Source organism: Pelodiscus sinensis, chromosome 31 (genome assembly GCF_052426305.1).
Source record: "Pelodiscus sinensis isolate ZL-2025 chromosome 31, ASM5242630v1, whole genome shotgun sequence".
In the NCBI taxonomy this organism is placed as follows: domain Eukaryota; kingdom Metazoa; phylum Chordata; order Testudines; family Trionychidae; genus Pelodiscus; species Pelodiscus sinensis.
The window spans coordinates 4,042,094-4,067,978 of NC_143082.1; the positions used below are offsets into that span (position 1 = coordinate 4,042,094).

At 63.3% G+C, this 25,885-nt stretch overlaps 1 protein-coding gene across 2 annotated transcripts; it reads right to left on the reverse strand.

Annotated features, from left to right (window-relative positions):
• Window positions 1-10,748: 10,748 nt before the first annotated feature.
• Window positions 10,749-24,167, reverse strand: PLPPR2 (phospholipid phosphatase related 2). Of its 2 annotated transcripts, XM_075902331.2 has the most exons (10): window positions 23,596-24,167; window positions 19,601-19,720; window positions 18,115-18,303; window positions 16,685-16,805; window positions 15,629-15,882; window positions 14,808-14,984; window positions 14,358-14,495; window positions 13,287-13,405; window positions 12,292-12,391; window positions 10,749-11,108 (listed from the first exon to the last, which is right to left on the reverse strand). In XM_075902331.2, the coding sequence occupies exons 2-10, from the start codon at window positions 19,664-19,666 to the stop codon at window positions 11,094-11,096; spliced, it is 1,179 nt and encodes a 392-aa protein (XP_075758446.1). In that variant the 5' UTR covers window positions 19,667-19,720; window positions 23,596-24,167; the 3' UTR covers window positions 10,749-11,093. The 2 variants fall into 2 exon arrangements, with proteins under 2 accessions (XP_075758446.1, XP_089631018.1); XM_089774892.1 differs by lacking the exon at window positions 10,749-11,108 and having other exon boundaries at window positions 11,768-12,391; window positions 23,596-24,166.
• Window positions 24,168-25,885: the final 1,718 nt, after the last annotated feature.

Sequence of the window (25,885 nt, forward strand, 5' to 3'; positions counted from 1 at the left end):
CAGCTGGGAGTGCAGCGTGGGGGCTATGAACTGGCGCTGGATGAGATATCGGAGCTAACGGCCCCTCGTCTTCTCGTGGATTGGGGGGAGGGGCAGGCGGATGAGTGGGGTGCTAGGAGCCAGTTCCTGCAGACTCCCATTGTGCTCCTGAGGGGTCACGGCACCCACTAGGTGCTGGGCATTTGGGGGGCCAATGTCTCTGCCTCCAGTGATGGTGCAGGACGGGCGCTGCAGAGAACGTGCCTCAGAGCCGAGGGCTTATGGACTCCCGACACCCCGCGTCCTCAGCTACGTGTGTGGCTGTATTGTTCCATTGGACTCGACGGGTCAGGACCCCCAGCTGCCTTCCCAGGGAAACAGCTTGGATGGACAGAACATCCGGGACACCCCAGACCGGAGCAGGCCCCTGGAGCCCTGGCTCCAACTGGGCCTAGCACCCGCTGCTGCGGAGGAAGATGCAAGAATCCCATTGGTGACAGTTTCCTCTGATCCTCCAATATCTGGGGCTCAGCTCATGGCCCAATGTCCATCCCTTCTGACCCCCACTTACTCTTACCCTGATGCTGGCTTCTTGCTCCCCATGGAAAAGTCTGATCCCATGTGGCCGTCTTCCTCCATCTTGTGGCAAGGAGTTCCACAGACCAGGGCTGGGACTGGAGTAATGCAAGACCCGGGCCTGCACAGGGCCTCTCTGGTGCTATCTATGGGAGGCACCTTTCTGTTTTCCTTCAGGGGTAAGGCCAAGCCCCCAGCTGGGATGGGCAGCGGGCGAGCCTCGGTTGATGCCGGAAGGAGGGAGGGAGGCGCGAGATGAACAGCGCTCCCCTCGGCTACGCGTATTCTCAAGCAATAACAACGCAATCCGTATTATCTACCCAAGAATACCCGTCGCCGAAGAGAGCTCGTGAGCCAGCCGCCCGGAGTCCAGGGATTCCTCTTGGAGACGCCTCCAGCCTGCGGCGAAAGCGGGAGAGAAAGCAGCGGCTGAAAGAGCAACAGAGTTAGCCACGAGGGGGTGGAGCAGGGCAGCTTTGGGCATCAGGCTGGCAGCCTGGCCCCGATTCTGTGACCGGCCCTCTGGGCTCTTACCCCATGTGGCCCGGCATGTCCGTGTTGTGCTGCTGGGTTCCATGCAGCACTACCAAAGCACCTCAGCTGGGGAGCTGGCCCCATTACTCCAGCAGAGTGACACCCATTTACACTAGCTGGTCCCATTGACTCCAGCGGAGTGACACCCATTTACACTAGCTGGTCCCATTGACTCCAGCAGAGTGACACCCATTTACACTAGCTGGCCCCATTACTCCAGCAGAGTGACACCCATTTACACTAGCTGGCCCCATTACTCCAGCGGAGTGACACCCATTTACACTAGCTGGTCCCATTGACTCCAGCGGCGTGACACCCATTTACACTAGCTGGTCCCATTGACTCCAGCGGCGTGACACCCATTTACACTAGCTGGTCCCATTGACTCCAGCGGAGTGACACCCATTTACACTAGCTGGTCCCATTGACTCCAGCGGAGTGACACCCATTTACACCAGCTGGTCCCATTGACTCCAGCGGAGTGACACCCATTTACACCAGCTGGTCCCATTGACTCCAGCGGAGTGACACCCATTTACACCAGCTGGTCCCATTGACTCCAGCGGAGTGACACCCATTTACACCAGCTGGTCCCATTGACTCCAGCGGAGTGACACCCATTTACACTAGCTGGTCCCATTGACTCCAGCGGAGTGACACCCATTTACACCAGCTGATCCCATTGACTGGAATCTGGGTGCTTTGACTCCAATTTTGTGCCCTGGACTAGATCCCAAGAGGCCTGGTGTGCCAGATGCCACACTCGCTGGTATCTAGACAGACACTGCCCCTTGCAAAACACCCTGTTAACTTGGGTGGGTGTCGGGGGACTCACGGGGCTGCCCTAAGGCAAGGCTGGGTCCAGGAACATGATCTCGGGAAACGGCTAAAAGGCTTTTAGCTTGGGCCCAGCTGGGATTGCTCCTGGGCTCTTGCAGTAACGATTCCATTAGTCATTAGGAAAGGCCTCCTGGAGCCTGGGCCCATTTGGGCCTTGGGCAATTCTTGTCCATGTCAAATGCCTGGAGTCACTTTGCAGAGGCCACCCTGGACTTGCAGCCCAGCCTCCCTGCTCGGCCCTGACACCCTAGCCCTGCTCTTTCCAGCTGCTCGAATACACTCCATCCCCCCCCCCACCCCGCCCTCTCCAACCACTAACTCCCACTCCCGCCAAGAACCCAGCCTCTGGCCTATCAGGCAGCCCCCCCTCCAAGCAGGGAGTGTCTCCGGGTTCCTGGATAAATGCTTCGTTCTGGCACTCAGCGCTCTGGGCACCGTGCTGTGGGGGTGCTTTGGGGGGGGATTGCTAGTGGCTGCAAAGCAGCTCTTTGCACCAGCACTGGCGGCAGGGTGTGACTGGTTACAGAGCTGGAAGGGTGAGACAGTTATTTCCCCAGGCCCCCCGAATTCCACTCTTCCTTGTGTCCCCCTATTGCACCCAGGGACTCTTCTTCTACCAGGGCTGGGCAGGGAGCGGGGTTTGTTTGCCCTGCAAATGCCCTGTGCTTTGGAATTGTTATTAGCTATTTTAGAGTCACCGCTAGAGACCCTGGTTGGGATCAGGGCCCCATTCCCCCTGGCACTGCCCAGGCCCCGACCGCGATCAGGGCCCCATTGTGCCAGGCACTGCCCAGACCCCCAAGTGAGATCAGGGCCTCACTGGGCTGGGCACTGCAGAGATGCCAAGCGAGATCAGGGCCCCTCGCAGCAGGGGCTGCACAGACTGGAGATGGGGGCCTCCGATGCGCCGGGTGCTGCCCTGCCATGCAGCAAGTGCCAGGCCCCTCCCACGAGAGCTGGCATTGTAAACAGACAATGGAAGGAGCATGCTCCCTGGTTTACAAATGGGGAAACTGAGGCACAGGATCTCTCTCGAACCAATTGCCTCTGGGGCTGCTGTTTTCCATGGGGCCTGGCACCCAATTGACTGTCAAAGCCCAGCCCAGCCCACTTGGCATCCATTCAGCTCAGGGATCCTCCCCGCGGCTCTGACCAGAGTCCCTCTGACCCGCCCCCAACCCCGGTTTGGCTGCGAGGGGCGAGCTGTGAGCTCAGCCGTGTCTCCCGCACGCCAGCTCCCAGGCCCTGCCCAGCCCGGCTTGGCCTGTTCTCAGCCCCCAGCGGAGACGGCCCAGCTCACCCTGGCCAGGAGAGCTCGGTGGGGGGCGGCTCTGGGCTCTTTCTCCAGCGAGCCCCTGTGCTCTGCGGCCCCCTGCTCCACCCATCGCCCTCTCTCCCCGGCCGCCCCGCCGGCCGCGTTCAGCACCAAGGCCAGCTCCATTGTCCCAGCCTCTGCGGCTCCGCTGGCTGTCAGCCATGACAGGGCCAGTCTGTCTGTCCGTCTGCCCCCCCCCCCCAGGAGGGGAACACGGGGGGGGAGGGGGGTCGAGGGGAGACCTGCCCAGACCCTTAGACCCCCCCCTGGGATTTTTAAAGGCGAGTCCAGGCCGGGGAGGGGGGTTTCTAGGGGCGGATAAACAAGTGGGTGCCGGTAACTTTCCGGGCGAGCCGACCCCGCGGCCCAGCCGGGGCCCGCGGCCTGGGGCCGGTCACACGCTCTTGCCTGGACAGGCCCTTCCCCTCCCAAGCACTGACGCATTTCGGGGCCAATGGCTCGGGTGTCAGGCGAACCCAGCGCAGCCTTTTGGCTGCGGGGGGAGCGGGGAGGGGGCTGAGATAGGAATAACGGGGGGGGGGCAAAGAGGGGGCTGGCACGTTTTTGCTTACTTGAAAAGCCCCCCCCTCCAACGAGGGAGAAACCCGCCTCCCCCCCCCCGAGACTGACTGTGAAACGGGGGTGGGGGGGCAGGGAAAGGTACAGGGAAAGAAAACAGCCTGCCCATGACAGAGCGCCCACCTCCCCCGGGCTCCGTCGGCACTGGTTGGGCCCGGCCGGGAAAGAGCCTCCGTCGCCGGGGCTGGAGGGCGTAGGCACCGGAGTCACTCCGGTTCCACACTCTGGAGCAGCAGGGCGGGGGGGAGCGGCCCAAGGGACTGGGAAAGGGGGAGGAAGGGAAATAGCCCCGGGCAAGGAGGGGGCAGAACGGGAAGGTGGGGGGAGAAACAACCAGCGGGATTTTCTCAGCGTGTTGCCCCACCTTGCTCAACTGACACACACACACACTGACACACTGAGCCACACACACACTGACACACTGAGCCACACACAAACACACACACTGACACACTGAGCCACACACACACACTGACACACACTGACACACTGAGCCACACACACACTGACACACACACACTGATACACTGAGCCACACACACACACTGACACACACACACTGACACACTGAGCCACACACAAACACACACACTGACACACTGAGCCACACACAAACACACACACTGACTCACTGAGCCACACACACACTGACACACACTGAGCCACACACACACTGATACACTGAGCCACACACACACACTGACACACACTGACACACTGAGCCACACACACACTGACACACACACACACTGATACACACTGACACACACACTGACACACTGAGCCACACACACTGACACACACACTGACACACTGAGCCACACACACACTGACACACTGAGCCACACACACTGACACACACACTGACACACTGAGCCACACACACTGACACACTGAGCCACACACACACTGACACACACACACTGATACACACTGACACACACTTTCTCACACTCAGACTCACACTCACTCCCAGCCCTCCCCCCCTCCCAGCAGACCCGCAAACGGAGCCAGTCCTGGACATGCGGAGCAATAGCAAAAGGGACCAAGGCGGTGGGGGGGGGGGAGCGAACCCGGATCCCTGGACTCACCCCTCTGTTGTCTGGCGGCTCCTGGGGGGGGGGGTGCTCAACGGCTCGCCTCGTGTCTCGATCCGTCCCCAGCCCCGGCTCCGTCTGGATCTCTGCTCTCGGCGGGGCGGGGGGAATCCCGGGCTTTCTTGTGGAATTCCAGCCGGATGTGTCTTTAAAATCACGCCTCCCGCCGCCCCCTCTCCCCCCCGCACCCCTTCCCCCCCGCCAGAAAAACAGCCTCTTTCCCCCGCGCCCACCCCCGCGCCACCTAGTAAACACGCCTGGGAAGAGAACAGAGGCGAGCCAGGGGCTGGGTCTGCCCCCCCCCCCCGCCGTCACTGCAGCCAGCCGCCCTCCCCCCCCCCAGGAACGGCGGGGTCAGGCGATGGGGGCCCCGCCTGGGGGGAGAGACCCGTCTGGCGACCGCAGGACCCGCAGCAGCCCGGCGGGTGCCACGCCCTGCGCCCCTGCCCGCCGGGGGGGCGGGGTGCCCGCTGCCTGCCCGGGGCGGGGAGGGGCAAAGCCCCGGCGTGGGGTGGGGCCTGCCCGCGGGTGACAGTCACGCGAGTGGGGTGGGTCTGAGCGCGGGGGAGGGGATCGTGGTTGTAAAGGAGGCGACGCCCCGGTATCGAGAGGGAGGGGGAGCGGGAACTCGGGGGGAGGGCAGCTGGGGAGGGCCCCGCCCCCTTGGGAAACCGCCCCCCTCTCCCGCGTGTGGGTGCGGGGCCCCTGCGTGGCTGGAGCAGGGGGAAAGGGGAGGCGGGGGCTGCGGGGCAGCGGGGGAGGGGGAGGGAAGGGGGGAGCAGGCAGAGACCGACCCGGCTCTGGCTCCGATGCCCTTAGTCACCGCTCGGGGCACCGCCTCTGGCTGGACGCTGCAGGCACCTTGGGCTCCCGGCTGGATCCAGCCTCCCAGGGGGGGTAGCCCCGTGCCTAGCCGGGAGCCTGCCCCGCCCGCCTGGGTTTGCCCTGGTGCCCCCCCCCCCCCCGCATGACCCTGGGACTTGGTACCACCCTGGAATGGCCCTGGTGCTTGCTCCCCCCCCCCCAGCATGGCCCTGGTGCCTGGCACTGGCTCAGCCCCCCCCCCCCGCCCATGGCTGCTGTCAAGGAGCAGGAGCCCTGCAGGGGTGTGGATCACTCAGCAGGAGGGGGGCCTGGAGCAGCCCTTGGGCCCTCATTGAAAGCCCCCACCCCTCTGCACACCTCCAGGCCTGGGACAGTGGAGCAGGGGCTAGGGGGGGACAGGGAGGGGAGGAGGCAGCTGAAATATGCTGAGCAGAGAGTGACTGATGCAGGCCTGTGACCCCCCCCACATGCTCACACACACACACACACACACACACCCTCGCCCCCAATAACCCAGGCCCCCTGGCAGCCTGATCCCTGCCCCATGAAGCCCCAGAGCCAGCTGACCCCCACCCTCCCACTTCACTGACACCGCAGCCTCCTCAGCCCCCGAAATACTGGTGCCAGTCTCCTCAGGGAAGCCCCCTCCTCCCCACTAGCGCCCTGGTCTGCCCCAGCCACCTGCCCCAGCTCACAAGGGACACAGTTGCTGGGAGGGAGGGACTTCCCTCCCCCCACTGTGAGGGACTCGGGCTCTCTTCAGACTCAGGCAGCATCCCTGTGTCAGTTACCCCACTTCCCCCGATCCACAGGGCGGGCAAGGCTCACGTTTCCAGCCAGAGCTGAGATCCTGCCTTGGGGAGCTAGAGTGCCCTGGGGATGGTCAGAGCCAGGCCTCCAGGCCCTCAGCTCCAGGACTTGCTGTGAGCAGTGTCTACAGAGCCTGGAAGCCCCTTGTGTAGCATCTAATGGGGCCAGGCCGGGAATGACAGTGGGGGGGGGGGGGGGCGTCTTGCCCTGTGGGGAAAGCAAAGGTGCGGAGGGGGGGACTCAGGAGAGCGGGGTTCTGTTCCCAGCTCCATCTGTTCCCAGCCGGCTGGGTGGCCCACTCTCTGCCTCAGTTTCCTCTCCCACCCTTTGTCTATATAGACTAGGAGCTCTTAGGACCAGTTCTCACCATGTGTCTACAGCGCAGAGCCCAGCATGACAGGGCCTGATCTTGGTCAGGGTCTGGGTGGTGCTTGGCATGACGGGGCCTGATCTTGGTCGGGGTCTGGGTGGTGCTTGGCATGACGGGGCCTGATCTTGGTCGGAGTCTGGGCTAGGGATGTGTAGTCGATTAACTGATAAGCAAAAGCTTACAGGTTAATGCTCACGACACGTGTTCCCCCTCCCCCTACGCCCCTCCCGTTGCCTGTCAATGTTTGAGCAGGCTGGCCAGCAGCCTGGATCAGTCCCAGCTCGTGCAAGGTCTAGGACCTACCCCTACTGCGGCTCTGCATTTCGAGTGTATTAGGAGCCAGGTGGGCAGGCAGCCCGGCTCAATTCCAGCTCGCACCAGGTCCGGGAGCTCAGACCCCCCCACACACCTGGACAGAGGCTGCTGCCACCCTGCGCTGCTGCCTCTGTATCAGCAGCAGCAGCACAGGGCCTCAGGCAGCCAGTCTGTGAGCGGAGCTGGTTTTTAAACGGGCTCCCGTCACAGACCAGCTCCCGCCTGGCCCCCGCACTGCCGCCTCTGATACAGATGCAGCAGTGTGGGGTGGTGGGGGATCCTCAGGAATGAGGCCGGAGTGCACCAGCTGCCGGCCCCGCCCCCGGGGACTATCGAATAGTCGACCAACCAATAAGAATTCATGCGGTTACTCGACTGTTCAATTAACCGAGATTTAACATCCCTCGTCTGGGCTGCGCCTGGGGCCCCGGTAATCAGCGGTACCATAATTTACCTAAAAGCTGGTAGTGGAAAACAACACACGGGGCACCGCCCCGTAGCAGAGCCCAGCTAAACAGGCACGTGCCCCTGTGGCGGTTGTGTGCCATTCGGACTGAGCACAAGGCTCTGGCCGATGTTCAGCCCAGGCAGACAAACCAGGGTTTCTCCATGCGCTGACGGACAGGCCGAGCCATGAGTGATGTTTCTATAGCAACAAAGGCCTCCCCGGGCAGGCTAGCTGATGGCAGAATCGATGGAAAGACACTGGCGCTAGCAAAAGAATCAATAGGCCAGCCCCTCCCGGCCTGGGTTTGTCAGGGGCCTAGGCTGAAGGTGGCAAGGCTGGTGCCACCATAGCTCTTGTGGCAGCTGCCAGGCCCCTCCCGGCCCCCGGCTGGGCTGCAGCCCCAGGCACCCGGCTCCTGGGTGGCAGAACTGGGTGCGAGCGACACGGCCGGAGTCAGTCCAGAGCCTGAGAGGAGCAGCTCAAATGTCTCCCAGAGCAGCTGGGGAGTCCATTGCACCAGCCCCCTCAGTTCTAACCACTACATCCCACTCCCCCGCCCGCGTTGGGAATAAAACAGCCACATCCTGTCTCCCGACCCAGCCCTGCTTTAACCACTAGGTCCCACTTCCCTCCCAGAGCTGGGCATAAAACTGCCAAGTCCTGGCTCCCATCCCGTTCCGGCTTTAACCACTAGACTAGCCCATCATCTGCTCTACCCTGGCCTTTACGGCCAGTCCTACGCTACGCTCACACCCAGCGCAGGCATTCGGGTCCCCTCTCCGGCTAGCCGGGGGGCCGGCCCCTGCTTTCCATTCCTGATGGGACCGGGTCCTACTTCGGGGTGAGGAGGGGTCTCGGTATGGCCCCACTCCGGCTCCTGGCCAAGTGACCCCTTCGCAGGGCGGACCAGCCGCAAGCCCCCTGGCGCCGGTGGTGAGACGTCCCCACAGCACTCTGGAGCGTGACCCACAGGCCGGGGAGCCGGAGGGAGTTTCAAATGGCTCTGAGGTTCATCCTGGGTCTGGGATGGGGGGATGCCCAGCAGGAGGACAAGTCTAGCGGTGGCTACTAGCCGGGAGGGCAGGGAGGGAGTCCCAAACCTGTCAGAAGCTGAGAATGGGCGACAGGAGAGGGATCACGTGAGGATTCCCTGGTCTGTTCACTCCCCCCGGGGCAGCTGGCACTGGCCACTGTGGGCAGACAGGCCCCTGGCCCGGATGGGCCTCTGGGCTGACTCGGTGTGGTTGCTCTTATGTCCCATCCCAGGGCCTCTGCTCCGCCCATATAGCCTGTGCGCACACACTCAGCCCCTGCCCGCGCTATCCCCCAAACCCCCTGCAGTGCCCAGCTCCAGTCTGGCCCAGCCAGCGCTGCCTGGCGCCGGCCTGGCAGGCTCAGGACTCTGTGGAAGGGCAGGGCCTCCCCCTCGCATGGGCCACGGTAGCAGGATGGCCGTTAGGATCAAGAGATAGGATGAGCTCTGGTGTGTGGGGGAGGGTGGGGGGGTGCTGAGCTAAGCAAGCTGCCCACCTGGGCACGCCCCGAGAAAACGCAGCAGCCCCCCGGATGTGGCTACTGGCACCTAGAGACGTTGGCTTGGGGGGCGGGGGTCAAGTTCTCTCTGGGCTCTGTGGGAGGGGTCCTTAAATCCCAGCCAAATCCCCCCCCAATCATGGAGGGGAAACTGAGGCAGGTCGCACCGCCACAAGGCACAGGGGAGACGATGGTCTACAGGCCCATCAAGCCCGTCAGTGGTAGCTGCAAGGTCCCTGCCCCACCCCAAGTGGCGAGGGAGAAGTCCACCTACCCCCATGCCCTGCTGCACAACACAGCTCCTGACACCCCCCCGAGGAGTGTGGGGGGGGGCGTTCTCTTGCTACAGTGAAGCCTTCAGCTGCTCCTGGAATATGCCTCCCCCAGGCCAGGATGGTGTTTCCATGGCAACGGAGAATAAACCACTACCTGGGCAGAAGAGGGATTTGCCACTCGGGGCAGGGCAGGGCAGGCACAGGCCTCTGGGCCTTTCCCCTCTGGGAACTGGCTGGCTTGGGGCAGAGGGGGGAATGGGTCCCCCTAGGGCATGGGGGGCTTCACCCTGGGCCTGAGAGGGTCATTGGGGGAGATGCTGAGCCCCGCCCCCGGCCTGAGCCAAGCCATGGGGTGACATGGCCTGATCTCTCACATCAGGTGGGTGTGATGCTGCATCTTGGCCAGCTAGCCAGGAGGGGGGGAGGAGGAGGGAGTGGAGATTGGGGGGGCCCAGGGCTGGGCTGGCAGGGGCTGCGGGGTGGGAGTGGGGGGCACCGGCAGGGCTGGGGGGGCCTAGGGCTAGGTTGGCAGGAGCTGCGGGGTGGGAGTGGGGGGCACTGGCAGGGCTGGGGGGGCCTAGGGCTGGGTTGGCAGGAGCTGCGGGGTGGGAGTGGGGGGCACTGGCAGGGCTGGGGGGGCCTAGGGCTGGGTTGGCAGGAGCTGCGGGGTGGGAGTGGGGGGCACCGGCAGGGCTGGGGGGGCCTAGGGCTGGGGGGGGCCTAGGGCTAGGTTGGCAGGAGCTGCGGGGTGGGAGTGGGGGGCACCGGCAGGGCTGGGGGGGCCTAGGGCTAGGTTGGCAGGAGCTGCGGGGTGGGAGTGGGGGGCACCGGCAGGGCTGGGGGGGCCTAGGGCTAGGTTGGCAGGAGCTGCGGGGTGGGAGTGGGGGGCAGAGGGCTGGGGGGCATCGGCAGGGTTGGGGGGGGCCTAGGGCTAGGTTGGCAGGAGCTGCGGGGTGGGAGTGGGGGGTACTGGCAGGGCTGGGGGGGCCTAGGGCTGGGTTAGCAGGGGCTGCAGATCAGCAGTGGGGGGCACTGAGAGGGCTGAGGAGGGCCGGCAGAGCTACCTCTACGCCCCCCAATTTACAGGCTCTCCCTCTTTCTGGGCATTGGGGGGTGGCGCTGGGACTCCGGGGGCCGCGGATGGACAATTCTCCAGCCGCCAGTGTCTGTTACAAACAAGATTTTTATTAAATCCTCTTGGAAATACATCACATTTAGCCTGACCCCCCCTTCCCCTCCCCTACCCCAGCCACCCCCCCGCACTTGTTCCCCATATCCCAGCAGGGGGGTTCTCCTCAGCAGAGCCCCCCAGCCCTGGCTGGACGACCCAACGGGGAAGAGTGTGTCCAGGATGGTGCCTGCTGGAGGTCGGAGCATCAATTCACCAGCCATGCACTCCCTCCCCCTCCCTCCTGCTCCGGGGAGCCCCCCCCCAACCCCCATAGCTCCAGGGAGCCCCCGCACACCCAGCAAGAGGAACGAGTCTGGCTCTAGGTGAGACGGTGAAACCCGGAGGGACTGAGTCCTGCCCAGCCGCTTGCAGGGGTGTGAACGGCCCGGTTCCGAGTCCGCACCCATCACTTAAACGCCGACGTCGTTAACGAGTCCAGCCCTGGGGGAGGGGGGCAGGGATCAGCCACCAGCCATGGCTCCGTTGGTGCCACAAGTGCGGGGCACATAGTCCTTCCCCCCTGGCAGGGAGGAGCCGAGTCCGGGAGCTCCCAAACCCAGCCGGTGTGGGAAATTCCTGTGGGAGGGGCTTATTTTGTGGGTGGAGCTTGGATGAGCCCCTCCCTCTCCCCATCTGAGCCCTGTGGTTGGACAGCAATAATCTGTGATTGATGGATGGGTGGGAATTCTCCTGCTGTCTGGGGCTGAGCTGCCCCCCAAGGGCTCAGGGTTTCCCCCTCCCCCACTTCTCTGGGCAATGATTCAGCTTTAGAGGGGGCAACCTGGGACCCCCAGGGAGAAGGGTCTGGCGAGAGGGGTGGCCCAGGCCTGGGCAGCCAGGAGGAACGGGCTCTAGAGCCAAAAGCAGCCTCCTCGCTTGCCCCCCAGGCCCTCGTGCACCCCAAAGCTTCCCATTCACCCCACCCCCTACCTCACTCCCTCATGCCCCACCAAACCTTCTGCTCCATCCAGGCCCAGCAGCTCCCAGCATTTGCTGAAAACATCCCCCTCCCCACCCCCCCTGGCCCCCTCTAACCTTCATCCCCCTCTGCTCCCCATCCCCCTCTGTACCCCATTGTTCCCAGCCCCTCTCTGCCTCATCCCCCACTGCTCCCCCCCCCAGCACTGCACCCTTGTCAGTTTTCTGTCCCCAGCCCTCCCCCCTCCTTGGGCCCTGCTGGCTGATCTCTGGTTCCAGGGGGGCTTGATTGCCAACCTCCCCTCGCCCTCCAGTTGCTCCACTCACCTACATAGAGAGGAGGCAGCCCCAGCTGGGGGGGCGCTTTCGGGCTCTCAGTGGGGGGCCCTAATTCTGTTCTTATCACCCCAACTTCAGGATGGGCAGGGGCAAAATGCCTGCTTATTTCTCTAGTAGTAGGATTGGGCCCATCTCAGGAGCAGGGGGGAGGGGGGGGACAGCAAGAAAGCCAGGCCATACAGAAGAGGTTTTATCCCCTCTATCCCGTGCCACACTTGTGAGGGCATCATCACGATCCCTGGACCAACCAGGGAGAAGCTGGTTAAAGGGATGTTGCTGGTTGGGGATGATATGCACAGGGGTGGGCTGGGCCTGGGGGGGGCAACCTCCCCCCTCCCCTCCCCCAGGGGCAGCGCCTCCGTCAGACCTCGCTGGTGACGGAGCGGGAGGGGATGAGCACGTCCGGGGTGGTGGGGAAGAGACACAGCTGGGGGTCAGGCGATCGCTGGGAGCACAGCTCTGTGATCCTGGAGGGGAGAGAAAGATGGGGGGCAGCACTTTAAACAGGGCCTCAATGCTCTTGGGGAAGTTGGGGGCCCCCCGCTTTGACCCACAACCCTTAGTTCCAGAGAACAGCCCTTTTCTGCTACAGCTGTGGGAGCAGTGCTGCTGGCAGGCAACGTTAGTAGGTTGTTATCCCCTCAGTCTGCTTCAGGCACCGCTAGTAGGTTAGTATCCCTTCAGTCTGGTTCGGGCAGCACTAGTAGGTTGTTATCCCTTCAGTCTGGTTCGGGCACCACTAGTAGGTTGTTATCCCTTCAGTCTGGTTCGGGCAGCACTTGTAGGTTGTTATCCCTTCAGTCTGGTTTGGGCAGCACTAGTAGGTTGTTATCCCTTCAGTCTGGTTTGGGCAGCACTTGTAGGTTGTTATCCCTTCAGTCTGGTTCGGGCAGCACTAGTAGGTTGTTATCCCTTCAGTCTGGTTCGAGCAGCACTAGTAGGTTGTTATCCCTTCAGTCTGGTTCGGGCAGCACTAGTAGGTTGTTATCCCTTCAGTCTGGTTTGGGCAGCACTAGTAGGTTGTTATCCCTTCAGTCTGGTTCGAGCAGCACTAGTAGGTTGTTATCCCTTCAGTCTGGTTCGGGCAGCACTGGTAGTGTGTTCCACTGCCAAATCCCCCCATTTTGCTCCCTCCCAATTTCTCTCCTTTAGCCCCCAAACTCCTGCTTCACCTCCCCGCCATCTCCATTTTGTCCCAAAATTCATTTCCCCTCCGAAAAACCATTCCCATAATCCACCCTCCCCGTTCACCCCTCGCCTGCCCCACACCCCATTCCCTGGCACGGGGCTGCACCTGCCTGGGGGTGGGGGAGGGGCGCTCCCTTGGCAGGTCTCCAGCAGGGCGTGGAGGGTAGCACTTACTCGTAGGGCCGAGCCGCCCCGGCGTGGCCCCCGGCGCGGAGGGAGCGAGCGAGCTGCCGCTCCAGGCCTCGGGTGAGCAGTGTGGAGAAATCCTGCTCTTCTGGGGGCTCCCTGACCCGCTAGGGCCCCCCCCCCCCGGGAGAGCAGCAGCAGGCGGGGAGCAGGGGGAGATGGGGGAGAGAGAAATGACAGAGAGATGGAGACAACGTTAGGCCTTTACTCCTAGCTCGCCGGGAGGGGGTTGGGGGGTCACACCTGGGGGACAGGGGGGAGGGGTCACTGGGGCTCAGACCTAAGGGTCTGATGGGGAGCCGTCAGAGTGGGACTGGGGTGGGCTGAGGAAGGGGGGTGGGGCTCATGTCTGGGGGCAGCCTGAGATGAGAAAGGGGGGCAGCAGGTGTGGGGAGAGAAGGACGCAGGACTAGGGCTCTATGCCCCCTCCCCACTCACCCAGTGCCACACCCCCATGAGGGAGACACCCCCAGCCTAGAGCCAGCTGCTGCGGTGATGAGCCCAGACACCTGGTGAAACTCCCCCCGACTGCCCTGCCCCCCACGTGGCCGACGCCCGGCAGCCTGGAGGTGGGGGGGGGGGTGTTGAGGTGTCATAGGAGGCGGGGGGAGGGGAGGTGACGTTTCTAGCCCCACACCTGGGAGGCCAGGGCTGCCCCTCAACCTCCCTGTTCTGATCCCACCCTGAGGAGCATGGCTCCCCTCCCCATGCCTGTCCCCCCTCCCCAGATCTCCCACTGCTCCCCGCCAACTTAGGGTGCAAGGTGGGGGAGGGGATTGCAGGGGCAGGGACTAGCCGTGCCACTCCCCCCCCCCCGGCTGCCCCTCAATCCCAACCCGCAGCCCCCTGCTCTCCCCACCCTACTCCCCCTTCTGCAGCCCTCACCCCGGCTCCCCGCAGCCCCCTGAACTCTCCCGGGGCTCGCGGATGGTGACCCTGTGGCTGAGCACAGAGACCTGGGCCCCAGAGGAGGGAGCGGGGTGGGGGCTGGGCTGGCTCGTGGCTCCCCAGAGCTGGGCGCATCGCCGGGTGGCGCGCAGCGGGCAGCCTGCCCCTCACCTGGGCTACGCTGAACTTTTCCAGGGGGCTCTCGACGCAGGGCAGCCCCACGCCGGGGACGCTGGCCAGGCTCTCGGGCGGCGCCGGCTTCTGGGCCACCGGCGCCTTGCTCTGGAAGTTGTTGACCACGCAGGTGACCTGGGATGGGGGCAGAGTGAGGGAGGGTCCGGCCCTCCGAGAACCCCCCGGCCCCCCGCTCCTTGCAGCACCGCGCCCCCAGCCCCTGGGTGGGTGTGGGCATGGTTCGGTTCAGGGGCTGGGGTGGGAGGCAAGGGGGTGCTGTGTGGCAGGGCCTGGGGGAGGTGGGGGAGGTGCGAGGACCGTGGGGCAGGAGTGGGGGGGTTGAGGGAGCAGGGGAGGTGCAAGGGCCATGGGGTAGGGACTGGGGGGAGGGTTCAGGGGGCAGGGGTGGGGCGGGAGCTGGGGGCTCAGCGGGGCGGGGGGGCTCACCAGGAAGGTGGCGATGGCGGCCCCGGTCAGGAAACCAGCCAGCACGTCGGCCCAGTGGTTCCGGTGCTCGGCCACCCGCACCACCCCCACCAGGGCAGCCGGGCCGGCCAGCGCCAGGCAGAGCGAGGGCTTGGCCAGCCGGGAGCCCCGCACCTGCAGCACCAGCGTCACGTACATCTGGGGGGAGAGACGGTGTGAGGGGGCCCCCGGAGCCGCCAGGCGCCCCCTCAGCCCCCCCACCCCCCTGCCTGAGACTCCTGCCCCTCCCCTTCTGTGGGCTGCCCTGCAACCGCCCTACAGCTCCCCATCCCCTCTGCCTTCCCTCCCCCTGCCCCATAGCCCCCATCCCCTGCTCTCCCCCCCCCTGCCCCCCCCCTTGCTCCCCCTCCCCCTGCCCCATAGCCCCCATCCCCTGCTCTTCCCCTCCCCCTGCCCCATAGCCCCATCCTCTGCTCTTCCCCTCTCCCTGCCCCATAGCCCCCATCCCCTGCTCTTCCCCTCCCCCTGCCCCATAGCCCCCATCCTCTGCTCTTCCCCTCCCCCACCCCATAGCCCCCATCCTCTGCTCTTCCCCTCCCCTGCCCCATGGCCCCCATCTTCTCCTTTTCCCTTCCCTTGGCCCCATAGCCCTCATCCCCTCCGCCCCCCTCCTTATCCCATAGCCCTCCCATCCCCTCCACCTGCCCTCCCCCTCCAGTCCATGTGCTGTCACCTCTCCCTGCCCCCGACCCCACTGCCGTCCTGCCCCACCTCCCTACCCTCATCCCACTGCCTCCTCCAGCCTCCCTGCCCCCCCCCACGTGGCCCCGGGCGGCCCATACGGCGGTATAGACCACGGCGTAGGCGCTGAGCGCGGCGTCCTTGGAGGGGAAGGCTTTGCGGGCTGCGGCGACCAGGGCGGGGTTCCCGGCGCAGGCTGCCCGGTCGGTGATGTACTGGGGGCCAGGCAGATGGCACCCCAGTGCCGTGTAGTTGGGGCGGCACACGGACAGGAAGTGGGGGGTCTGGTTGCCCGTGACGACCTGCCCAGCGTTGGCGAAGATGGTGGTGGTGAATAGGCCGAAGGAATAAACACCTGCGGGGGGGGGGGGAGGGTAATTAGTGCAGCGACGGGGGAGGGGGGAAGGTCGAGAGTGAGGGGCCCCTGCAGCGCTTGGGGGGGGGGAGGCTAGCAGGTCGGGAACAGTGATCCCTCTAATTTTTTCCATCCATGTGTCGAATACATTTTGTTCTGTTTGAGGCATGTGCGGATGTGCACCGGCAGTCGAAACACAGGCTGCCGGCTGCGGGGGCTCTGCTAAGCAGTTGGGCAGCACCTGCATCTCTCTTGGGGGGGCTGCCCAAGCATTCAGCTTCCAGGGAGCACCAGTCAGGAGTGAGGGGCACTGGCAGGGCTGGGGGAACCCAGGGCTGGGCTGGCAGGGGCTGTGGGGTGGGAGTGGGGGGGCACCAGCAGAGCTGGGGGTGGGCCAGGCTGGCAGGGCTGCAGGGCGGGAGTGGGGGGCACCAGCAGAGCTGGGGGTGGGCCAGGCTGACAGGGCTGTGGGGCGGGAGTGGGGGCACCGGCAGGGCTGGGGGTGGGCCAGGCTGACAGGGCTGTGGGGCGGGAGTGGGGGCACCGGCAGAGCTGGGGGTGGGCAGGGCTGCAGGGCGGGAGTGGGGGGCACCGGCAGAGCTGGGGGTGGGCCGGGCTGACAGGGCTGTGGGGCGGGAGTGGGGGCACCGGCAGAGCTGGGGGTGGGGGTGGGCAGGGCTGCAGGGCGGGAGTGGGGGGCACCGGCAGAGCTGGGGGTGGGCCGGGCTAGCAGGGGTTGTGGGGCAGGAGTGGGGGCACCGGCAGGGCAGGGGGAACCCAGGGCCGCCCCCCCCCCTCTCACCCAGGAAGCGAACAGTGCGTCTGAGCAGCGGGATGAAGTAGCAGCACTCCCCAGAGACGATGGTTTTCTCCTCTCGGCCCCGCGGCCGGCAGAAAAACGCAGACAGTTCCCCGACCAGGATCTGGGGAGGGCGGAATCCCCGTCAGCGGCTCCATCGATGCCCCCCCCCCCCCCCTGTAGGCACAATCCCCACCTGGGCCCCATCTGCAGGGCTGCCCCCCCCCCATCCCTTCGGCAGCAGGAGGGGGCTGGGAGCCCGTCAGGGCAGCCTCAGGTCTGCTCTGCCTTGTGTTCTGCTCCACTCTGGGCCTCTGCAGGGGCGGGGAGCGAGCCCGGCCCAGTGTGCTACAGCCAGGTCCCCCCGCCCCCTGCCAGGGCCTTCCGCCAGCCTCGGGACCTGGGACTGGGCACTGCCACCTGAGAGCCAGGCCCAGGATGCAGGATCCAGACCCCTAGCGCTGCCCATCAGTCGCCCTCCTCCTCACACCCAATACCCTGCCCTGCCGCCAGTGGGCACCCGCAGGGCTCCTGCCAGGATCCCAACACTGGCCCCTCTGTTCCAGGTCCTGGGGGACCCTGCAGGGGAATGAGGCAGCCTCATCTGTGCAGGGGGCAAGTTGGGGGGCCTTGACCCCCTTTTCCTGCCCCTTCACTCCTGGCCCTCCCTGGATCTGCCCTCCCCCTCCCACGGCAGAGCAGACAGTGCAGCCACTAGGGGCAGGGGATTAGCCAACTGGAGCAGACAGAGCGTGGGAGGAGGCAGAGGGGGGTTGGCTTGGACCTCCCAGCTTGTAAAGGGGGGGAGGGATGGGGCAGAGGTGTCACCCCCAGACCCTGCCCCCATTCCCCCGGAGGGGCGTGAAGAGGGGAAGGGCAGGGATGGAGGGGAGAGGGAGCGGGGGACAGAGGGCAGAGAGAGAGAGAGAGAGTGGGAAATTGGGGATGAGAAAGGGGGCTCCAGAAGAGCTGGGGGGAAGGCCAAGGCTGGACTAGGAGGGGGGGCTGCTGCCTGCTCCCCTTGCACAGATGAGCTACCCGACTCCCCTACTGGGCTCCCCACCTTCCCTGGGTCCCCACCCCGTTTCCACTCCCACAGCCCCCTGAACCCCAGGCCTCCCCCAGCGGCCCTCCAATGCTGCCTCTAGAATGGGGTCTGCAGATACCAGTGGCTCCCTTGGCCGCTGGCCCCCCATTGGGCACTTGGGGGGACTGGCGGGTGGGTGCCTTGATGGGGGGCACTTTGCCCCAAAGCCCAAGAGATTGGTATGGGTCTGGAGGGTCAAAGGGCAAAGGTTAGACCCAAGTGTGACCCTGGGGCGGTGGTGGAGGTAGGGATCCTCCCAGGGGCAAAAGCAGCTCCCCATTCCGCAATCCAAGCCCCCCCCCCCGGGCCCCCCTCCCACCTCCCCTTGCCAGCCCCTGCCCCTCACCATGACCGTGGGCACGGCAGTGACCAGGGAGTACACCAGGACGGGCGGGGCGCGGCTGGTGTCCTCGGGCCCCGGGTAGGGCTTGGCGTACGCGCTGTCGTAGCAGAAGAAGCCCTGGATGTGGACGGGGAAGGTGTCGGTGTATTCGAAGTGATACGCCAGCAGCACGGTGCCCGCCATGATCACCAGCTGGAAATAGAACATGGCAGCTCAGCACCCGGCCCGAGCCCGGCCCGGACTGAGCACCTGGCGGGGACGAGAGAGGCTGCAGGAGTGTGGGGCTGGGGTGGGGGGGAGCACAAGTCATTGGTTCCGCCCTCCCCCGGCTCCGTGCAAGCTCCCTCGTGCACGCCCGTTCACGCTCGGCTGCCTGTTGTAGCTCCTCATCACATCACAGACGAGGGCAAACTGGGGCAGACGGCTGCCGCCCCCCCCACATCGCCCCTGCCTCCCCATAGGGCTCCCCCCCTTCCTCCTCAACCGGAGCGCAGACTTGGGCCTCAGCCTGCCGGTTCCAGTACCTAAATAAATCCGACCCCCCGCCCCTTTCAAGGCTGTAGGACCCCTCCCCCAGCACAGAGCTGCAGCCAGCTCTGGGGAGGGGCACAGGGGCTGTTTAGGACAGGAAGCAAGTGATGAGGGATCCTGTAAACAAGAGAGGGGGGCTGGGGATTTGCCTCTGACACTCCGGGCACAGGGGGCTGGCAAAACGGACCAGCCCAGGGTTTTATGAGGGGACAAATGGTAACGTTCACTCTGGGCTTTTGGTTTCTGAGCTAGACGGCGGAGGAGGGGTCCCCCTCTCGCAGGATCCCCCTTCTCACTCGTCTTTTAACACAGGACCCTTCTCCATGGCTAAACTCCTGCGTCTAACCTCTGGAGGGTTCATGGCTGGAAAGGCCAGCGCTGGTGCATGGGGGGGCGGGTGGGCAAGGCACTGCTGCAGGGAAGCTCGCAGCTCTGCTGTCCCCCTCGCCTGGGGACTGCCTGGGACAAAGTAGGAATTTTCCATAATGTTTTGTCTGACTACGGTGTGTGCCTCAGTTTCCCCTCTGTGTTAACTGGGCGGGGGAGGGGGAGGAGAAGGTGGTGTTATTTACTCTTTGCAGGGCTGACTGACTGGGCCCCATGCCCATGGGGGGTCCCAGAAGACAGTCCCCATGCCACTGGCCCGGACCTTTGGTAATTAAAGACAGTGGCTGATCAGCCCCTCCGCCAGCCGTGTGTGACCAGCTGGCAGGGGCCGGGTCCCCCCAGCGCCATGTGAGAGCACTGGGCCCACGGACCTGTGACACTGTCACAGGCAAGCTCGCAAGGCCAGGTCCCTGTTTTCTGATCCACTGGTTAATTTGGGGTTCTACTGAGTGGGGAACAGAAGTCTTGCTCCCACCTCCCTCTTCTCTAACCACTAGATCCTACTCCCTTCCCACAGCCAGGGAGGGAACCCAGGTGTCCTGGCACCCAGCCCCAACAGCTCAGGCCTTACCTCCACGAACACAAAGCAGGGGATGATGGAAACACTTCTCTTCAGGTCCTGCTTCGCACCAGCCATGATGCCCACCCCAGGGCGCGGGAGAGAGGGGGTCCCTCCGTGGGGAGGGGGCACCTGGCAGAGGAGACCCAAAGGGAGAGGGGTCAGTACATCCCCACAAAACCCCCTTCCCATGCATGATGTGACTGGAGACCCCAGGTTCCTCCCCCGAACAGTATTTTGCATGGTGCAAACTGCCCCCCACTCCTCTCATTCATCTTGCTGCACCCCACAGCTCACCCCACATCTGATGCCCCCCACATCTTCCTAATCTGGCTGCCATCCTGCCCCTGGCCCTCCCATCCCTGCTCCTTTGGGGCGTCTTCTCCAGCCACGTCGGGACAATGCGAAAAGTCGCCCCGAATCAGGACAAGTCGAGATTTTGGAATGTTGGTGGAATGGAAATTCCGGGAAAATGCCAGATTATTGGGCGCAGCCTGATGCTTTATTCTTTATTTCAATACGTTTGAAGTGTTCAAACAGAAGACCTGAGCTAGCAAAGATCTCGGCATCGGATGGGAAAGGGAGAGGAATATGAAACAGCAAAACCAAAATTTGTTGCGATGAATAAGAAATCGTACAACAGAATCCAGACAGAGAAAACAGAATCTCACATAAAAGTGCAATCGATTATTTTTCTCCATTTAGAGTCTATTACACTTGTCTAGAACTACAGTCTACCGAGAGAAAATGAACGGACATATAAAAGTGTAATTACTACATTTTCTCTATTTCTTTAATATAATCCAATAGAAAAGTGTAATCAATTCTATTTCTATTTTTAGAGTCTATTACACTTTTATGGACGTACAGTCTAAATAGAGGAAACACACTGGAATATAAAAGTGTAATCGATTTGTTTTCTATATTTGGGTTCTGTTACACTTTTATATTAGAGTATATTTCCTCTATTTAGATCACAGCTCTATCAAATATAAAACAATCTGAAGTTTATATAATAGAAAAATTAAAGATAATCGACTAAATTGTCTACTATTAAAGTGTAATGGACTATAAAATGTAGATGTATAAATGAGGTGACATAGTATGAAGGCTTAAGAGAATAAATCATTCACAGCAGAACTGGTTCCATTTTGATCAGTTTCCATCTTTTTCTGTCAATAAGGAGGTGGAAATCCTTTCTATTTCCACAAAATGGCTTTTCTGACAGGAAACGCTTCTGCTGAATTGCTCGGGGCCACGGGCCAGATGGGCGGCACCTCTGCGGGTGACATACCAACGTAGGGGGGCTATCAAATGGCACGATCCTGACTACCTGTGCAAAATATGGGGGGACCTATCTGTGTGAGAGGCAACAGATTCCAGCCACGTGCATCGTACGAGAGGGGACAAGACCCAGACGTACTCGTGCGAGAAGGGACAGGTTCTGGATATGCTTATGTAAGAAGGGGCAGATGCCATTCAGTTTTGGTCACTCTCTGGGGTTTTGTGCCACCAGAATATCCCTGCAGGACGTACTCACACACCTGTGAAATGGGGCACGGTGAGAACATGACAAGATTCAGAGGTGGCTAAGTTGAGGTCAAAGCCTTTCTCCCACCCCAGGGGGAGATCGGCGCTGACCCTGTGATTTTTAGGTACGTTGGCCAATGTTTCCTCTAATCTTTTCCATCCACATGTGGATTTTTTCCATCCATGTGTGGAATAATTTTTTGTGCACTGAGGCATGTGCGGGTGTGCACCACCAGTAAAAACCAAACCTAGCTGTGGGTGCTCTTCTAGTCAGCTGGACAGCACGTGAATCCCTTCTGAGCGGCTGCACTAGCACCCAGCGTACAGGGAACACCGACTCTGGCCTACAGACACGCTGAAGGGTTTATTTTTAAATAGGAATGGGTCTATTTTACGTATCCCTCCACCAGCAAGAGTAAAGGTACCAAAAGTCAAAGGCAGGAAGTAGTCCTCGTGGAGGTGGACAGATGGGCACCGCCTGGGTGAACAGAATGAATTGAGAGGTGCTGATTGGCTGGGAGGTTGGAAGTAGTTCTGGTGGCGGATGAAGCAGCAGCATGACCTCTGCAATCTACCCCCAGCTCACATACCCAAGAAGGCAACGGCCATTGCCGAGTGACCCACAGATCCCTTCCCCGGCACCAGCCTGGCAATGCCGGGCCCCAGCCTTCTGCACCCAGTGAGCACAAAGCATTAGCAGGGACCTGCTCTAGGGAACCTGTCCTGCTACCGACCTGCTGTGTGACCTCACATCCCCGTGTGCCTCAGTTTCCCCTCCCACTCTGTGTCTATTTAAACTGTCATCCCCTTGGGGCAGGGAACAGAGTTCAGCGCCAGCACAAGGGGGCCCTGATCTCGGGTAGGGTCCTAGCCCCTACTATAAATACAGCCAACAATCGGAATTCATCTCAGCCTGTTGGCTCTCTCCCCTGTGGGGGTGGGGCATGGGGTAGGGGTGTTGCTCCAATCCAGCCCTCTCTCCCTACATTTACATTGAATTGACATTCTGATTCTCCCAATTCTCTGCCAGATAGCCAGGGCCCTTCTGCCCTGCCGGAAGGGATGTGCCAGCGGGTACCGGGGCCACCACCCGCCCCACCAGGGATCCCCTTTATTTCACACCCCAGGGTGACTGCCCCGGCTGCAGGCTGGGATCCGGAGATGGATCCACACATGCGTTTCCCAGCCCGGGAGGCGTGGGGTAATTCCACCCTGGCCCTTGCTACTGATCCAGCCCCACTCTCCTGTGCCCAGCCTTGGGGCAGGTCTTCAGCTGGCATCACACGGGGTAGCCGCCAAAGCCCCCCCTTTCCTGGGCAGAGTCAGACTCTGATCCACTCCCAGCCCGTACAGCTCTCGCAGGGCCATGGCACAGGGCCCCTGCCTGAGCTAGGACAACACAGATCCAGCCCTGGCTCGCTAGCAACAGGCCCCCGTGCTCTGCTGTTACCCTCCATGCCGGGCAGTCAGGGCTCACGCCGCAGTTACCAGCCATTCATTGCCACTGTGGCCGGACTGTCTGGGTGGCTGTAAATCTGCCTATCCCAGCACCCCCTTTTATACAGCCCAGCCCCCGCTCCTGCCAGCCACCCCCTCTACTCACCCGTCCACCCCACAAACACCCCCTCTAGCCATCTGCTCCTAAAGACCCCTTTTATACAGCCCAGCCCCCGCTCCTGCCAGCCACCCCCTCTACTCACCCGTCCACCCCACAAACACCCCCTCTAGCCATCTGCTCCTAAAGACACCTTTTATACAGCCCAGCTCCTCCTCCTCCTGCCACCCATCTACACCCCGTCTACTCACCTGTCCACCCCCACAAACACCCCCTCTAGCCATCCAGCCATCCCCAAACACCCCATTTATACACCCCACCCCTTCTCCCTCTGTCATTCCCCATACACCCCTTTGTTTATCCTCCCCAAACACCCCTTTTATACACCCCAGCCCCTCCTCCATCATTCCCTGTACACCCCCTCTGCCTATCCACCCACCCCAAACACCCCTTTTATACACCCCACCTCTGCCTCCCTCTCTGCACCCTCTTCTGTCCATCCCCATATGCCCCTTCTGTACAGCCCCACCCCTCCTCTCTTCTATCCCTCCATCCCACAGACACCTGCCTGTCTATCCAGCCAGCCAGACTACACCCCCTTTTATCCATCTATCCCCCCACCTATCCATCCCCAAACACCCCCTTTACACAGCCCTCCCCTCCCCCTCTGTCATTCTCCCCCCCGTCTATCCAGCCACCCCCACGCACCCCTTTATACAGCCCTCCCCTCCCCCTCTGTCTTCCCAACCATCTCCCTCTCTATCCATCCACCCCCACGCACCCCTTTATACAGCCCCCTCCCCTTCCGTCTACCCAGCCAGACCCCCCCTCGGCTGCCGGTCCCGCACCCCCGTATCCCCCCCCCCGCCTCTCGATGGCCCCGGCTCCTGGTTGGGGGCTGCCGAGCCCCGGCCCCTCTCACCGCCCCTCGCTAGGCAGCGGCCATCGCGGCCCCCCCAGCCAGGCCCCCGCGGCTCCTCGCCGGCCGGTCACTGCTCCGCCGCCCGCCGGCCCGGCTCCATCGCGCCGCTCGCCCGGCTCCGCTCCGCAGCAGCGGCGTCTCCAGCGCGAGGGGGCGGCGCAGGGAGGGGGCGGGAGCGGGGGGCTGATCAGCTGGTACCCCCGGCGGGGCGGGGGGAGAGGGGCTGCCCCGTCCTCGGGCAGGGGGGTCGCCCCGTTGCTTTTTGTTTTGCTCGCCGGGAGTTGGGGGGGCTGCCCCCCCCCAACGCTCAGGGGGTTTGAAAAAAAGGGGGGGGGTCGCAGGAGCTAAAGTAGCCCCCATAGGGGCGTTTATCCCCTTAGGATTTTGCCCCAGGTGGCTGGGGGGGGAGGGGAGCAAGGTGTCCTGATTCCCAGTCAGCCCCCACTCCCCTCCCAGAACCAGGCGCCCCTCCCCCCAGCTCTGCTGCTCCAACCACTAGCACCCACTCCCCTCCCAGAACCAGGCGCCCCTCCCCCCAGTTCTGCTGCTCCAACCACTAGCACCCACTCCCCTCCCAGAACCAGGTGCCCCTCCCCCCAGCCCTGCTGCTCCAACCATTAGCCCCCACTCCCCTCCCAGAACCAGGTGCCCCTCCCCCCAGCTCTGCTGCTCCAACCACTAGCCCCCACTCCCCTCCCAGAACCAGGTGCCCCTCCCCCCAGCCCTGCTGCTCCAACCATTAGCCCCCACTCCCCTCCCAGAACCAGGCGCCCCTCCCCCCAGTTCTGCTGCTCCAACCACTAGCACCCACTCCCCTCCCAGAACCAGGTGCCCCTCCCCCCAGCTCTGCTGCTCCAACCATTAGCCCCCACTCCCCTCCCAGAACCAGGTGCCCCTCCCCCAGCCCTGCTGCTCCAACCATTAGCCCCCACTCCCCTCCCAGAACCAGGTGCCCCTCCCCCCAGCCCTGCTGCTCCAACCACTAGCCCCCACTCCCCTCCCAGAACCAGGTGCCCCTCCCCCCAGCCCTGCTGCTCCAACCATTAGCCCCGACTCCCCTCCCAGAACCAGGTGCCCTTCTCCCCAGCCCTGCTGCTCCAGCGACTAGCCCCCACTGGCCTCCCCGAGCTGGGCTTACAGCGGGATGGCGGTAGAGCCAGGACACCTGGGTTCTGTTCCCAGCTCTGGTGGAGGAGTGGTAGCTAGTGGTCAGAGCAGGGGAAGGTGTGAGCTCCAGGAGGCCTGTCCCCAGCTCTGGGAAGAGAGTGGACTTGGGGCGGGGGCTGGGAGCCAGGACCCTGGGTTCTGTTCCCAGCTCTCCTTAGTGAGTAGCACCCCCCTTCGCAGAGGAAAGTTATTGCTGCAGGGGGGCTGGATCCGCTGGCGGGGGAGAGGCCCTGGGTGCCTGTGACCCATCTCTCTGGCTAGGGGGAGGGGCAGTGGTGCCCCATGCAGGCCGGGCTCTGCCTGAGCTGAGGGGGGGGGTGTGGCTGGGGATCCATTTGCCAGCCCCCTGCGGACCCCACCCCACTGCTCTGTCTGGGCCTGAGGCTGCAAATGGAGGGTTGCAAGCTGAGGCCCAGCGTAGCTGCAACGCAGGCGGCGTCTTCGGTGCTGCCTCTTGGCGGGGGGTGGACTGTCTGCGGGGATGGGCAAACTCTCCCGTCCACGCAGGACGCGGCCCCGGCCTGGTCTCTCTCGACTGGCGCTATTGCACGGGAACGGGCCGGGCCATTTCTCCAGCCCGCCGTGCCCAGCAGCAGCGCACGTGGAACGGCCACGGTGTTGCGTGGGTCTCACTACAACGTGGCGGGCTTGGGAGGAGTCCAGAGGCTGGCTCTCCGGCGGGGGGGGGGGCGCAGCTGTGGGGGTTAGGGGAAGGGAGCTTCACCCCATTCAAAGCAAGCCCTGGGCCAGATTTTTTTAGGGGGGGAGGAGGGGGAAGGAAGCACTCCCTGCAGGAGTTGCCCCCCCCCCGGTCACTCCCATTGGCCAGAAATCATGGCCAATGGGAGTGACCGGGGGGCGGTGCCTGCAAGGAGCATTTCCCTGAAGTGTGCAGAGTTGAGCAGACACAGCTGCACCCCCTGTCCCCTCCCAGCCAGACCCTATACCCCCACCCCACTCCTGCACCCCCTCCTAGGCACCCCAGCCCACCCAGATCCTGCACCCCACCCGCTCCACTGCTGCATGCTTGCTTCCAGAGCCCCACCCCTTTCCTGCAGACCCTGCACCCTTCCCTCCCACCCTGACCCCACCCCCAGGCCACTCCTGCACCGTCCCTCCCACC